Source organism: Perna viridis, chromosome 2, assembly GCF_037379345.1.
Source record: "Perna viridis isolate PV_CMFRI_1.1 ecotype Kerala chromosome 2, ASM3737934v1, whole genome shotgun sequence".
NCBI classification, from domain to species: Eukaryota; Metazoa; Mollusca; class Bivalvia; order Mytilida; family Mytilidae; genus Perna; species Perna viridis.
The window spans coordinates 5,281,474-5,298,840 of NC_142446.1; the positions used below are offsets into that span (position 1 = coordinate 5,281,474).

General features: G+C 34.0%; 1 protein-coding gene across 3 annotated transcripts in view; it reads right to left on the reverse strand.

Annotated features, from left to right (window-relative positions):
- Positions 1–6,965: 6,965 nt before the first annotated feature.
- The window catches only part of LOC148623438 (pleckstrin homology domain-containing family H member 2-like), a 121,330-nt gene continuing 110,928 nt past the window's right edge, over positions 6,966–17,367 (reverse strand). For all 3 annotated transcript variants that reach the window (XM_088565231.1, XM_088565229.1, XM_088565232.1), the window contains one exon: positions 6,966–16,115. In XM_088565231.1, coding sequence (XP_088421357.1) covers positions 16,038–16,115 — 78 coding nt within the window. In that variant the 3' untranslated portion in view covers positions 6,966–16,037. The remainder of the gene's footprint in view (positions 16,116–17,367) is intronic.

Consider the following 17,367-nt stretch of genomic DNA (forward strand, 5'->3'; position numbering starts at 1 on the left):
TCAACCAGGACTGTCTCAAGGTTGTCATGTGAAAATGTTGAACACAATGTATAAAAACCAATATTTTATATAATATTTCAAAAAGTAAGACTCTTAAAATGTGTTAAGCCTTGCGGCAACGTAACCCAAACCCTTTTTATAAAGATACATAACAAGAATATGTTTAATGTATATGTCAAAGATACAACAACCCCACCAGGAAGAAAATATCAGCTCATGGCCACCCATTGGTCTTCGATGAACGACGAGGAAACCCTTGTACCACAGGGCAGGCAGGTTCCGAAAAATTTTGAGAATTGTAATGAGAGTTGGCTTAAAAAGTTTGTATTATAGGATAGGGAGAGTCAATGTACTTTTATAATAGCTGTCTTTTTAAGTCGCTAATATTGACTTCTTGCACTCGTAATTTCAGTACTTAATATTAGCATATGATTTGTATAAATATGTAGTTATACGCCACGTAATGCTGCAGATCCTCGCGGTGTTTACCGTCATAGCGTCATAGTTCTAGCTTCATACGAGATAAAAATGTACCTCAGTATCATACACGTGTGTTCTACGTGTGTTTCTTGCTTGTACGAGACCGGGAAGTTTACATGAAATGATCGGTTAGCTTTGATTGATTGATTGATTGATTGATTATTGGGGTTCAACGCCCGAGCAGCAATATTTCAGCTATATTCAGGCGATGAACATGAAATGGATGATAAAATGAACATGAATGATGATGATGAAATGAAAAACGGGATGGGGAAAAAAGGACAATGGGGTCGACAAATTTTGATTGCCACAAGCAAAGGGGGGATGGGTAGGGTCGGATAATTTAGCCTCCTGTGGCGGAGCGCAAAGGTTCCTACTCCTATCGAATACCACAACAGGGTTCTTTAACGTGTGAGGAACGTGGCATCTTTCCCAACACGGTGCACCACTATGGTTTGCGGTCAGGTTTTCCGTATTATAGCCTGACAACCGCAGCATGTAACACGCCAGGGGTACCCCATTCCACCACCTGGGCCACACAACCCAGTTGCTCTGTGGGCAGAGCGCCTAGCCCCCGGCGAGGTTTCTGAGCACTATTTAGTCGCCTTGTACGACAAGTTTAGAGCTGCTGCAGGCCTATTCTTTTGACAACCGGACCTGCACGGGGCGGTTAGCTTTGAACATTAGCCAGTTTAATATTCCGGCACTGGGGTTCGTTACCTGGCTATATATGTCACATTAGCACGCCCCGATTTATATGAGTATTCATTGCAGGTTGCTTAATTAATATAATCTGGTCCCTAACCTGGTTCCCTGGTCAATATTATAAGTGACTCAAAGATCGCTACAAGGTACCTCTTTTAAAATATATTATACACATGTGTTTTTTTTTTTTGCTTGTATTAGAAGGGAAGTTTACATTAAAAGATAAAATGATCGGTTAGCATTGAATTTATTTAATTACCCAGTTTCCGATTCAAACACAGGCGTTCGTTACAATTGACTATATAAAGGTCATATACATTATCAGGATCCGATATCTATATACAGCCATTGCCAGTTGTTTAGGGTGCACTATATAGGTACATTAAGGCGCACTGTTTCGCACAACAAGTTACCCCGGTCAAATTTTGTAAAACTTAAAATTAAAAGTTGAAATTTGGTGGATATATTGTTTAAATGTAGATAAGCATTTATACATAGACAGTTGTAATCTATGTTATGGTAAACAGGTGTAATTCAAATGAAAAATGGTATCCGGAACGTTTCAGTCCCCTGCCGTATTTGGTTCTCTCCTCGGCATCAAATGGCTGATTTTCAAAATATCTTACTTCACACGAACTTTTGGGACTAAAATTGTGAGAGAATGAATCGAAAAAGGTCTTATTATTTTTACCTTTTTTCCACCTACACCATGCATGCTTTCATCTTGTGGTAGTGTCTAAGTGCCTGATATTTTATAAAACATAGTATTTGACTGTTAGTTTTAGAAAGGCACCCCTGATTTGTACTAAAACTCAGTAATATTTTTTCAGTATGTTACCATGGCTACTGGATTTTATAAGAATAATCATTAAATTACTTATAAATGACTTGAACCTCCACACACCAAGGATTTAAAAAATATGCACTTTGTATGACAAAACACCAGAAATTTCTGTGTGGACTCCCTCAAAACAGCTTTATTTCAACAAAATGAGACCAAATTTTCAGAAATGACCTAACTGTATTGTACTACCTTAATCTTGTTCCGGATGATTGAAAACATTCGGGTCATCACTGTTACGAACGAGTACGCAATCATATCAAGGAAAGCAAGGTTTTACGGAGGTAACCCGATTTCAGAGCATATTGGTACCATTTCGGATGTGGAAAGTATGTCAAAATCAGTAACAGTGAATATTTGACGATTAGCGAGACTTTGAACAGTCTTTGATTTATTGGTAGGCAGGTAATTAACTGTAAAAAGCACCTGTTGCACAATCTCTCAACATCCGTCAAGAAAAAAAAACGTAAAGCAATAAATACTGGCGGCTTAAAATGTCCATATGTAAAAGATATAAAACATTCTTGCTGAGTGAGCTATCCTCACAAGATTAAAGGAGAATGTTCGGAAACTAGCTTTTATGGCCCTGTCATATACGAAAAAATTAAGTTTGAAAACAGTGCATTTTTACTGTTCATATCACTAGATAAATATCCCCCTTTACTAATCGGGGAATTTCAGATTCTATATTTAGCATGTTGTGGTAAAATAATAACAAAGTTTTGGAACATAGAAGTTGTCAACTCTGAAAACAGGACAATGAGGTTGCTTGCATTAAATTCAGTGTTAGAACTGCAGTACAATTGTTTGTGAAAATGTTCTAATCATACAGAAATTGTTCAGGAACTTGCAAAAAAAATGATCATGATCAATGACTTATTAAATGTGTTAATATTGCCAGTTAAATTCTTCTTTTCAATTGCATAATTGTATCATCCATTTCTCCTTCAGGTTGCCATTTGGGTTTTCCTCTAGTTGCATTTTTTTAAGAAACAGATTTTTTTCTTCAGCTTGTCTATCGCTAATCTGATAGTTTAGTTTCTGTGGATTCATTTAGACTTTTTAATGTATGATATAAAGTAGTTCTATCTTATGTTTCTTACAGAAAACATGAGGAGAACCAAATGGTTGTGTTTCTAACTTCCATTTTCAGAATCATAAAATCTGTTCATCAATTGTAAACCTCTTATCAGGGTTTTCAACCACCATACCTAATATTAATGTTCGATATTCCCATCTACTATAGGCGGATGCCAATGTCTGATGTCAAAACAAATGATTACAGGACGAAACGTTAACCGAGACGACACTGTTTCCTGAAAGGACCCCCTCAAAGTGTACCTCCTTATATTAGGATGTTGCACCCTTCAAATATCTAACAGTTCTTACTCATTCATAATCTGATGAATATATATATCTTTGGAGTTTTGCTTGCTTCATTGTGACAATACTGTACGGTTTTAATATCACAGTTTTGAACAAAATTCCTGACTTTTACCACAACAATTATTACGCTCCCGAAGGGAGCGTAAACGGCTGTATTATCAACTGGGTCATGTATACTTATGGGCAGAAGAGGCATCAATATCCGGTTTGTGCATGTAAATTCAGGAACTTAAAAACAGTATAATGGCAGCTTCATTTTCGTACACTTCGAAAAATGTGATTGAGAACAGAACCAGTCTCAGTAGCGTTTTTGATTAAGTTCAAAACATATCATAGTTTCCAAGATATGGATTGTCAAAACAGTCACTAGAAGGCGCTCCAATGTTTACGAAAGTACCATTACCCATAATTCCATGCGATTGCCAAAACGACCTAAAGACATTTCTGACCATGACAATCGAACAAATAACCGTGACTCGCGCAATAACGTGAGTCACGGTTATATATACGTTTTTGAGTTAGTTTATACGCTTCCGAAGGGAGCGTTTATGGTTGTATTATTAACTTGGTTCTGTATACTTATGGCAAGAAAAAAAACCCATCAATATCCGGTTTGTACCTGCATTTTCAGTAGCTGAAAAACAGCATAATGGCAGCTTCATTTGCGTATACTTGTATGTGTGCGACTGAGAACCAAACCAGTCTCGGAAAATATTTGCTAGTTTCGATAATTAAATACAAATCGAATCATAGCTTTTCCAAGATAGGGTTGGCCTTGTAGTCTGCAGTATGGCGCCCAGATGTTTACAAAAATTACGTAATCAATATTACCCATAATTCTCGGATCATAAAACTGCGAAACGAAAATGAACCATACCAAAACGAAAATAATCGATAAAAGAAAGAATCGAAACGAATCAATTAAATAAAATGAATTAAATCGTTATAAAAACATAATTTAACTGTACAAAATGAAACAGAATGAAGCGAAACTAAATGCAATAAAAGAAATCTTATAAGACGTTTCGCAAATTTAAGAACCATAATGTTAGCCAGTGCTGGACGATTCGACCAAAAGACATTTCGAACCATGACAACCAATAATTCCTTATGAATGCCAGACATTTCGGCCAATAGACATATCAGACCATGACAATTAGCATAATGCTTTAATTAGGACAAATATATATCATTACAAAATTCACCATACTTGAAGGTTATGAGTATAATATATCAAATCAGAGCATGAGGAATTAAGCAAGCAATCTTAATCAACATTTGTTTCTTCATCACTTGACTGATAAACAAAACTGTCCGCACTGTAGGGACCACATTGAAGATAATCATCATTTCTTGTTATCTTGCAATTACTATGCTCACCACAGGAGGTCAATGCAGTCTGTCTGCTCAGACCTTAACATTATATTGCTGACAGACATTTAATTTTTCATAAAATATTGATTTTATATATAAAAAAACCCAACTAATTTATTGATCTATTCATCAGCATTATAAATGATATATTTATCATGCACTTTAATTTAATTATTGCTAGATATTAAAATTTTTTAAATCAATTGCATCTTCCTTAATGAAGGGATCGGTGCATGATGTCTAGAAAACATGAAATATGCAGAAAATACCTCTTTTTTTCAAGATCGAGTTAATAATTTTCAATCTTTGAACTTTATCCATCAATGTTTACAAAAAAAGAGTTTAATTTGAAGATAATGGAAAAGTTATTTATTATAATTTAAATTGCACAGAGAATTATTATTACAATTTTTTTTAGAGTAAAATGTTAATTTAAATACAAAAGTGCTTGAATATAATCATTATCAATCAATGTACTCTTATATATATGTGTGGATGTTTTCAAGTCATGTGAATATCTTCTATCTGCATGTTGTATTTGTTGCCTTGTATGGAGAGGATAAATACAGGCCTTGCCAATCCTATACAATTTATTTATTGAATAAAATGTTTAAATCATCAAATCAGAGCTGACAAAAAATATCAAACTTAGTTGTTTTTATTAATGTTTCTTCGGGAGCCTTAAAAGGTTTCACCTTCGTCATATTATAGATGTGTTATCATATACTGTACCTCATAGATAGAAACATCTAATATAATATTTCTACCATTGCAGTCATGGCCTCCCTATATATTTTGAAATCAAATTATTTCTATATAGAATTGCAACTCCCATGTTCTTGACTTGACTTGTTAATAAATTTACTGACATAACCCATTCACCGCAGCTCTTTACATTATGTTAATATTGAGATACCATAATTTTCTTTGCATACTGAAAATATATAGTTTCTCTTAAAGTTATTCCTAATACCCTGCAATTTAATGCACCAATAACTACAAAACGAATACTATATGTTAAATTCTAACAGTTTAAGATAACCATGAGAAAAAGGATCAATTGGCAAATATAGATATAATGTCTGATACAATATCCCTGGACAATTTCATCAATTCATGATCATCGTAGATATAAGAATTGAACATCCCAAAAAGACCTATTTAATTTTCAACACTCATCCTCTAACTTCTATAATAATAAGAAAAAAAAGTTAAAAGAACAGGAAGAAAATTTGTTTTTGCGCCGGCGGATAAAGCGCTTACAACGTGTTTATTGAGACGTATATATTATACAGAAGTACTGCACAACGAAATAACTAACTCGAGAACTCATAATACGTAAAGTCTACCGAGAGTGAAATTATTATAGAAAATCAGAAATTAATTGCTTTGTTGTTTACTACACGTAATAGAAAAAAAAGAACGGATATGGTGAAACGTTACAAATGCACCAGCGTTTTTGGAGTGTCAAAAATTCATTTTAGGTATACGTAATAGATCGACTTAATAACTTTCAGGATTCATATGATTCTGTTGATAATTATGACTTTTCTACCTTGTATAAAACACATACTACATAAAATTATCAAAGACATAATTAGTTAAATGGTCATTTGATAAATTCCTACTCTCCATTTGTTGTAATAGCTACAGTGTATTTTTCAGTGATTAAAGATGAGATAAATATGTTAACTGGACATATTTATATATTATAAATGCTTTGAATTTTAAATAAGGGTAGCACCAAAATTACCGAACATTAATGTGATCCATAATCAAGTCATGTCCAAAATAAACCTGACAAAATAGATATTAAATCACCGGAGTAGCTGGTACCGCAATGGTCCTGACTTGGTACAAGCATTTCAAACGAAATGGTGGTTAAATCTAGGCTTTATAGCGCCAAACTCTTCCATTACAGCGTGAATATACCGGTCGTGATTAAACAGCATTTGCATGCTAGTGTCATAATTGGTAAATCAGTGGTCCCATCAGTATAAAGAATAATTTACGAAAAGCAATAAATACTCATTGTTTTATTAAAAAATGAGTATTTTTAACCAAGGACTGATATGTGAAAAAGAACTTGGTAAGAGACCATTTGAGACGCATTTCCTCATATCCCTGATTCAGGAGTCTGTTACGCAGATATTTATTGCGTTCAAGAAAATCAGAGTAGTTAGTACCTGCTCCAGCGTAGCGAATCAATTGTGAAATATAAACACCATATGAAGGTATATCGCTGCACAGGTAAGGAAAGTTTATAATTTAACTAAAGGCTCTAAGGAGCCTGAATCGCTCACTTGTTTTTTTTTCAAAAGGGCAATAAATTTGACAAGAAGTGGTCGAACAATTTTGACACAAGAAGAATTTGGTAGGACTTATCATAGGGATCATTTCAGCAATTGAAAGTTTCTATCTATCTATCATAGTTTTCAAGATATTGGCTGAAGACTGTAAAAAAAGCAAAAAACAAAAAAACTGTCACCTTTCAAGGGCAATAACTCTCAAAAGGAGTCGTTTGACAACTTTGATCCATCAAGACTTTTGTAGGCTTATAATAAGGATCATTTCAGCAATTGTAAGAATTTGGCTACACCTAACCGTTTTGGAGATATAATATGCGAAGAACTACTGTCTGACCCCTATGTTATATTTTAGTATCGACGGCCATGTTTTTCGACTGATCAAAAATATTTACATCAGTTCTATGCAGGATACCCCAGGAAACATTTACACCAAGTTTGGTTCCAATTGGTCAAGTAGTGTCAGAGAAGATTTTTGAGAGAAATAACATCAGAAATAGCAAAACAAAAACAAAAAAAAAAGGGTTATAACTCTAACATGGCTTAACAGATTCAAACTTAAATTTGACCACAGACAGATCTCATCATGCTGAACACTTTTATCCATGTCAAAAATTGGCTTAACCTTAGGGTTTTGGAGATATAATATGCGAACAATTACTGTCTGACCCCCTGTTCTATTTTTAGTAATAGTGGCCATATATTTCGACGGATAAAAAATTCCCACATCAATTCTATGCAGGATACCCAAGGATCATTCATACCAAGTTTGGTTTCAATTGGTCAAGTAGTGTCAGAGGAGGAAAGTTTTGAAAAATTTTTTACGATGACGGACGACGACGACGGACGCCAATTGATGGCAATAGCTCACAGAGCGTTCGGCCAGGTGAGCTAAAAAGTGGCCTTTATTACCTTATTCATCAATGGTCCTAGTCATAACCTGAAAATCAACCCAAACCTGTTTTTGGCGGTAAGGCATCTTCAGGTACAATTTCAGAGAGATCATTTAGCTCACGGTCAGTTGCTGTCCAGACATCCTGCAAACGCTTGAAACTGGTCCCTAATCAGGCGCGTAGCTGCCGCTAGGCAAAAAAGCTTTTGCCTGCACTTAATTTTTTTTTGAGATAAAATACATCCAGGAGAGGCATAAATGATGCTCTAAAACGCTATCTCCGCGGAGCTTCGCCCCCTGGACCTGCTGGCGGGCCTTAAGTGGCCCCCAGACCCCCTGCCTCCAATTTGGCCTCAGCTACGCGCCTGCTAATCCTCAACCCCAACAAATCAATCCTAGCCTACCATTTGTTTCATGGCAATTTGTAGAATTTCAGAGAGATGCATTCACTTACAGTCCATTAATTGTCTGGACATAATGAAAAGATCAGAAACATGCTTGTTATGTTTATTTTCACCTCCTTCGGCCAAATATTCCTTTGAACAATTTCTCCTGGTTTAACCAATGTATACAAAGGTGTACAGATTAATTTACATGACGTTCTACGGTTCTTGGAGAAATATACAATATCAGAAACAGTATAGCACTATCATTAGCGGTACAGCAAAAGGCCAGAGAGAATTGACTTATTGTCGTAATTATTAACTTTAGTTTATAAATTTAAATTTATCTAATAAACACACAAATTTCTCAGCACATTTTTTGCGGTCGTACGAAAATCAATGGGGAAGCCATAAGGAATGAGGACTATGGGAAATGGTGAAGCATTTGCTTGATTTGTGTGTGTGACGTGTCGGTCTGTACTATTAATCCGCCTTAAGAAACCAAAAACACTGAAATACCTTTTAGTGTGCTTTTTGGATTGTTAACATTTTTTTGGGTCTTGCCTTCTTGTATGGAAATGTACCTTTTCTTGTAATTGGTTTTATTAGGGACTAGCTTTAATGTACACTCCCTGGTTTTATCTGAAGTTTGTATCTAATGAAAACGCTATAAGTGACGTAGCATATGTTACAAATCAGAGAAGCCAGTTATTATATCTAGGCTCATAATCAAAAATATTTCATTGGAAACAAATACAAACAACATGATTTTTTGTCATGTTTTTACTATTTAGCAAGAAAACTGACAACAATATTCATATGAACAAATAATTGCACAATATGCCCTGATATTATTTCAAATAAGATAATCTCAAGTTTCCCAAAATGCTTAATGTGATTTCTGTACTAATGGAAGACATCAGTTATATGTCAGAACAGATGATGTTGTTCACCAAAAGTTCAGCAGCTTGATACAGCTTTGAACACTTGAATAACATGAATATTACAGAAGACATGTACTGTCCCATGTACCACAATTCACAAGCTCCTGTAATATATATTCACTATGAGGGATAGTATTTTCTAAATATCTTGTACGCCATAGCAAAACAAGAGACTCCCTGGAGCCTGAATCGCTGACCTGGTTAAATTTTTGCAATAACTCTAACAAAAAGTTGTCCGACAATTTTGACTCCATGAAGACTTTGGTAGGACTTATCATGTGGATCATTTCATCTATCTATCAATTAGTTTTCAAGATATTGACTGAAAACTGCAAAATACGTAGTTTTTTTGCCTTTCAAGGGCAATAACTCTTATATGGAGTCGTCTGACAACTTTGATCACTGCACACTTTTGTAGTCTATATAATAAGAATCATTTCAACAATTGAAAGTTTCATTCTATCTATCATAGTTTTCAAGATATAGGCTGAAAACTGTAAAAAAAAAAGAAGTAATTTTTCACCTCTCAAGGGCAATAACCCTTACATCGAGTCGTTGGACAAATTTGATCCCTGGAGACTTTTGTAGGCCTTATTATAAGGATATTCCAGCAATTGAAGATATATGCAAAAATCTGCTGTCTGATCCCTATGATCTATTTTTAGTAATGGCGGCCATGTTTTTTAACCGATCAAAAATCCAAACATTCATTTTGTTAAGGATGCCCTGAAAAATATAAATATCAACTTTCACTGAATTCTGTATAGCAGTTTCTGAGGAGAAGATTTTTGAAAGTAATAACATCAAAAACAGCAAAAAACATCCAAAAAGGGCAATAACTCCAACATGGGTCAAAAGATTTTCACCAAAATTTGACAACAGATAGATTTCATCATGCCAAATACTTTTATCCATGTCAAAATGGCTAAACCTAAGTTTTGGAGATATAATATGCAAAAATCTGCTGTCTGACCCCTATGTTTTTTAACCGATCAAAAATCCAAACGATCATTTTGTTAGGGATACCCTAAAAAACAAACAAACAAACAAAAAAAACTTTCACTGAATTCTGTATAGTAGTTTTTGAGAAGAAGATTTTTTAAAGTAATAACATCAACTAGAGGCTCAAGAGAGCCTGAATCACTCGCCTGGTTTACCATTTGCTTACTTGAAAAACTTGAGGAATGAGACAGGCTAAGTTAAAATAAACTAAACTGTCAAATGCAGGAAATGCTTTTAATAGTATTTTCATGACCTGGACCAAAATTTTGCTAAAGGTAACAATTTTTGAATTATTTTCAAAAACCTGTCTTCTGACCCCTAAGTTCCATTTTTAGTATAGGCAGCCATATCTATTCACAGATTAAAAATCAGTCATTGTGAGCACAATACACTAAAGAACTATTATGCTTATTTTCATTCATCGATCTTACATGGTTTTAGAGAAGATTTTCGAAGTTGTACATGTGAAAAAAAACAAAAAAAAACAACAAAAAAACTGTTTCAGGGGCTGTAACTCCTACATCAGTCAATGAATGGTTTTGAAAATTTTGGCATAGGTCCGTTTCATGATGCTGAACAATTTACCCTGCCTGAAATTTGCTAAAGAAACGTTTTTGAGTTATTTGCAAAAAACTGCCTTCAGACTCCTATATTCTATTTTAAGTAATAGCAGCCATGTTATTTTCATGAATCAAAAATCCCAACAGTCATTTTGTGTGGGATACCCAAAGGAACATATATGCCAAATTTCATTGAATTCTGTGCAATGGATTTTGAGAAGACTTTCAAAGTTGCACATGCGAAAAATGCAAAAAAAAACTGTTTCAGGGGCTGCAACTCCTACATCAGTTGACAAATCATTTTGAAAATTTCTGCATAGGTCCGTCTTATGATGCTGAACAATTTCACCCTGCCTGAAAAAAACTGCCTTCTGACCCCTATATTCCATTTTTAGTAACGACGGAGAAGATGATTTCCAAAGTTGCACATAAAAAATGAAAAAAAAAAAAAAAACTGTTTGTAGGGCCGTAACTCCTACATCAGTTGATTTTGAGAAGAAGACTTTCAAAAGTTGCACATGCGAAAAATGAGAAAAAAACAACAACTGTTTCAGGGGCTGTAACTCCTACATCAGTTGATGAATCATTTTGAAAATTTCTGCATAGGTCCATCTCATGATGCTCAATATTACCCCATCTGACCCCTATGTTCTATTTTTAGTAATAGGGGCCATATTTTTTCATGGATCAAAAATCCCAAAGGTCATTTTGTGGAGAACACCCTAGGGAACGATAGTACCAAGTTTAAAACCTGTCAGTCCAGTAGTTTCAGAGGAGAAGATTTTTGAAAATTTGTCCACGACGAAGATGGTCGCCAAGTGATGGCATAAGCTCACTTGGACTTTGGCCATGTGAGCTGAAAACAGCAAAAAATATCCCAAAAGTGCAATAACTCCAACATGGGTTAACAGATTTTCACCAAAATTTGACTACAGATAGATATCATCATGCTGAATACTTTTATCCACATCAAAATTTGGCTAAACCTAACGGTTTTGGAGATATATGCAAAAATCTGCTGTCTGACTTCTATGTTCTATTTTTAGTAATGGAAGCCATGTTTTTTAACTGATCAAATATCCAAACAGTCATTTTGTGCAGGATACTCTAAGGAACAGTCATTGTAAGTTTCATGCAAATGTATTCAGTAGTTTCAGAGTAGAAAATGTTTGAAGAAATTGTTAACAACGACGGACGCCAAGTGAGCTAAACAGTATATTAAAAATGCCTGATATTAATTGATGACATCATAAATTTGAAGCTATATAAAGTACTAGTATAATATGTGATTAACTTAAGTTATGATTACAAGATTTGCATCACATGGTAAAGAAGTAAAATAAACAAGATTCTCAGAGTAATACAAAGCACAACCAACTGCAATATAACAATTCAGCCAAAAAAAAAAAAAAAATTGATCTGAACAAATTTCATACTTATCAAGATATACCAACATCTAAAAATAAAGCCCAGACCAGGAAAAGATTAAAGGGCAATGACTTAGCTAAACAATTATTCAACCAAAACAAAAGTAACTTTTTAGATACATAACAAACATCAATATCTTGGAGGATGTAAGGACGTTCTGGACAAATAAAAATTTGATAAAAATATATATGTTAGCGGCAATAAGCAAAATCAGACATTAAGCCTAAAGCCTAGTCAGTAAGCTATTGACTAGTCAATTACTAATTGCCTAAAAAAATCAGGCTTTAGGCTTATTCTCTAAAATGAAAGTGGTCAAAATCTACTAATTTCCTAGGCAATAATAAATAATGAAAGAAAGAAAACATTGCACTTTAATCTTTTAAAGATTGTTGTCTCTTTAACATATTCCCTATTTCCACATAAATTATTAGTTTTTTAATACTGTTAATCCTTAACTATAGAGAGAACATCAGATATTGCCAAAGGCCACTACACACACACCAATGTACAACTAAATAAGTTTATAAGGTTCTGAGTTGTTTTCAAGTAATATTTAGTAAATGTTCTTTTCACTACTCACTTGATTTCCATTAAATGGTTTTCATTTGCTCATCTTGTGTAGTCGTGTCAACATGTCTCATATTGAGGAAAAATTTAACGCAGAAATGAGAAATCGCTATGACAAGGAGAAAACTAGGAATATATATTCTCATGAGAAATATAATGAAATTTTGGAACTTTTGAAAAAGGAATCGACAGCAGCAACTAAAAAGAAATCGTCGACTGAAAATTACTATTCTACCAGATTTGATGTTCCCTCTGTGGCTTGGATTGAGCGTCTAATAACCAAAGCACCAGAAGGTGATCAGCAGGGATTTGAGTTGTTCGCGTATCTCGAAGAGCTTTTCGGTGTTTTGGAGAAAGCCCATAAAGAAACTGGATATGGGGGAAGAGACAGAATGCTCAAGAAAGTCAATGAGGGGTATGCTTATGTCTCGAGGGATAGTATAGAGCTTTTTCTCGCAAAAAACACTAAAAATTAAAGATATATGACACAGAGGTATAAGCCAAACCCTTCCTTGACACAGAAGCAGAAGAATGCTACATCAATTTTATGAAACTACATTTTATATAAAAAATATGCATTTAAAAGACATGACTAACACATTATCCTTTTTTCAAAAGTAAGCAATTTTTTACAGGTAGACGAACATGGTCTCAGTAGAATAGCCACCAAGTACGGGGAGCTGAAAGGGAAATACGGTTCAAATGAATTCAGTGTGTGTAAAAAGACATTGCTTAGTGAGAATGATACAAGTCGTGACACATCTCTAAGTGTTAGAGAGGCTGCAAATAAACAATTTCCGGCAGCCAGGGTTTCCAACGTTGTAGCTGCACGACAAAATGCAACAAAAACAGATGTAAATGCAGGAAAATGGGAAAGTTATGTAACAGCAGATGCCATTCTTCCAACACATGTGACAATAAGTGACAAAAGCACTAGCCTTAAATATTTCTGTATTATAATGTAAATGTGTTCAATTGTCAATAATTTAATTTCATGAGCTTTGGTTTATTTTAAAAGGCCAAAATAAAGAAAAAATATGCACCAGGCAATAGGCCTAATGCCTGCCTCTTTTTTTCAGTCATTAGGCTTATTTCCTAGTCTTTAAGCTTAAAGCCTAACACATTTCAGTCAATAAGGTTATTGACTAATCAATAGCTTATTGCCTAGGCTTTAGGCTTAATGCCTGATTTTGCTTATTGCCGCTAACATATACGCACACACAAGAAAATTCAACAGGGGCAAAATTAAAATTTAAAAAGGAACTTATCTAGACATTACTACTAACTTGCCATAAGGGGTCTACCAAACAAACCTCCCTCAAAAGAAAAAAAAAGTTAGCTACTGTCTCTACCAGCAAAGGACATTCCTGTTCTATTGTATAAAGTGTAAAAAAGTATCAAGTAACACCTGATGATGACAGTTTCCATGTAATGAATACAGTATGAAATGTCATACACTTAAATTGTTTTCAACAAACAAAATGTCTACAGAAACATTGAAATTGACATGAAATTATATGACTACATTTTTGTGGAAGTAAAAAAATAAAAATTATTTAAATAAAAAAACATGAACAAGAGGCTTCCATGGGCCTGAATCACTAACCTAATTTTTCATTTCAAGGGCAATAAATTAAATTTAACAAGAAGTTGTCCAAAAAGTTTGACTCCAGAAGACTTTGGTAGGATCATAAAGATCTATCCACTAATTGAAAGTTTCATTCTATCTATCATAGTTTTCAAGATCTTGGCTGAAAACTGTAATAAAAAAACATCACTTTTCATCTTTCAAGGGCAATAACTTTTACAAAGAGTCGTTTGACAACTTTTATCCCTGGAGACTTTTGTAGGCCTTATAATAAGGATCAATTCAGCAATTAGAAGAATTTGGCTAAACCTAACCGTTTTGGAGATATATGTGAAAAACTGTCTGATCCCTATGTTCTATTTTAGTAACGGAGGCCATGTTTTTCAACGGATCAAAAATCCCCATATCAGTTCTATGCAGGATACACAAAGTAACTTTCATACCAAGTTTGGTTCCAATTGGTCAAGTAGTGTCAGAGGAGATTTTTGGAAGAAATAACATTAAAAATAGCAAAAAAACGTCGCAAAAGAGCAATAACTCCAACATTGCTTAATGGATTAAATGAAAATTTGACCACAGATAGATCTCATCATGCTGGACAATTCTACCCTATTTCAGAATTGGCTAAACCTAATGGTTTTGGAGATATATGCAAAAAAAAACTACTGTCCGACCCCTATGTTTTATCTTTAGTAATGGTCGCCTTGTTTTTGACAGATCAAAATTCCCCACATCACTTCTATGCAGGATACCCTTAAGAACATTAATACCAAGTTATTTCCAATTGATCAAGTAGGTGTCAGAGGAGCTGATTTAAAAAAAATTTTTAACGACAGACGCAAGTGATGGCAATAGCTCACATGGCCTCCAGCCAGGTGAGCTAAAAACTGCAAAATGCAATGAAAATGATAAACCAATAAGTGGTTACAAATTTTGGATGATAATTAAGTGTTAATGGCAGAACACTACTAAAAGGAAAGTATAGACTCTCCCAACAAATAAAAATAGACAGTACTGAAAACATTAAAATTTTCTACCAGACATAAGTGATCCATATAAAGTAGAATAAAACAAGAAACAAAGTTTTTATCTCCAACACCATTTGGTCTCTATAAAGACCTTATAAGTAAGGGCCATATAGCCCTTAAAATCAACCAAAACCTTCCTTTTGTGGTATGGAACCTTTAGAACAATAGAGAGCCATAAACTTTTACTCAGTTATTGTCATGAAACCATGTACATGATAAACCTAGTATCTGATAGAAAATGCCTTCCATTTTATTTACATCAATGAACTTGAAATATTCCTTGAAATTCAGGGAAATAAGTATGAACAACTGGAGGTTTAGATCAGGCAAGTGTTCAGTTTATATAGGTTTAGAATGCATAAATCTTGACAGAAAGGGACTTCTGTCTAGTTTAACCAGGTTGAGACAGATTTCTATGTACTAGTGGCCATTTTTAAACATGTATATAACCTAACAGTACCAGTAGATGTTATATGATACTAATTCAATATTCTCTGACTCAACAACTGATCTCAAAACAGTTAAAGCTCTTGTAATGGATTAATGACTGTGATCACGACTCCGGAGTGACATCATTTGTTTGCACTCTAACATTGATATAACTTGCCATCAGCAGTGTAACCTCTAAAATCTGAAAAATAAACATACGTAAAAATGTAATAGGAAGTACAAGTACCATTGTAGACCTTACATACTGGTCTAAAGTTACGTAAATTTATCATAGAAAATATGCATACTATACTAAATTCGATGAAAAGCCTCACAGGGTGCTGAAACCTGAAAAATGTTGAAACCTGAAAGGTTGGAACATGGTAGAAAATTATACCTAAGCTCGACAAAGGGCCAGGATTTAAGTACAGTTTCATTGAAAACCTTGAGATATGATAATCACCCCCTGCCTGGTTTTCACATCAATAACCTGTACATCATTTCTCAATGATGACTCATAACCTTCCTTTTATGAAATGGAAGTACCATTTCTTAAGAGATCAATACACTTTTACTGAATTAATAGCCAAGAAACCAGGGATAGCTTTTTTGCTCCCTTTTGGTACCTAATTCCTAAATGACCAAACCCCAAAGATCAATTTCAATCAGATCTTTGTGGTATGAAATATTTTGGTACAATTTCATACACTACACATTATACTTAAGTTATAGAGCTGGACTTTATAGTATGTTTGATTTTCTTCCCTATTAATTTTAAATTGTTGAGCCATTACTCCCAAAATCAATACCAACCTTCCTTGTGACAATGCTATACAATTCTAAAAGAACAAATTTTTGAAGTCATAATAGTACTCCTAGTGTCTAGAAATACAAAAGGAAGTTCAGTATTATTCCACTAAAAAATAGATAAAATGGCTAATAATGCAGTTAAGCTGATTTCGAAATTTTGCCATGAGCATGACGGTGAGGTCAGTAAAATCAAAGAAAAAATTTTGAATTGTCCAAAATTGACAGTTACAAAAAATTTATGTGCAAAAGAAACTAATTTCATTTCAGACTAATTAGTTGTAATCAAAAAGTTGTGAAGAAATTTCAGATTACTTGTACAGTGTGCACAAAACACTCTGATTTAAAGTCTCATAACACTGAACCGAACCACGACAGAAAAAATAAGATTTTAAAAGGCCGAGCTTCCTTTCAACAATTAATATATTCTACATACATCCCTAAAGAATTCTGAACACTTAAGAATTGACAATTATAAAAATTTTGTCTATTGAATAATAATATAAATTTTCCATGTGCATATTGTTTATTGCATGTAGTGCAATAAACAAAATATGCACATGGAAAATTTGTGTTTTTGTTCAATTGACAAAATTTTTATCATAGCCAATTCTTATAAATTAATTTTAAAACATATTTTTATCTTT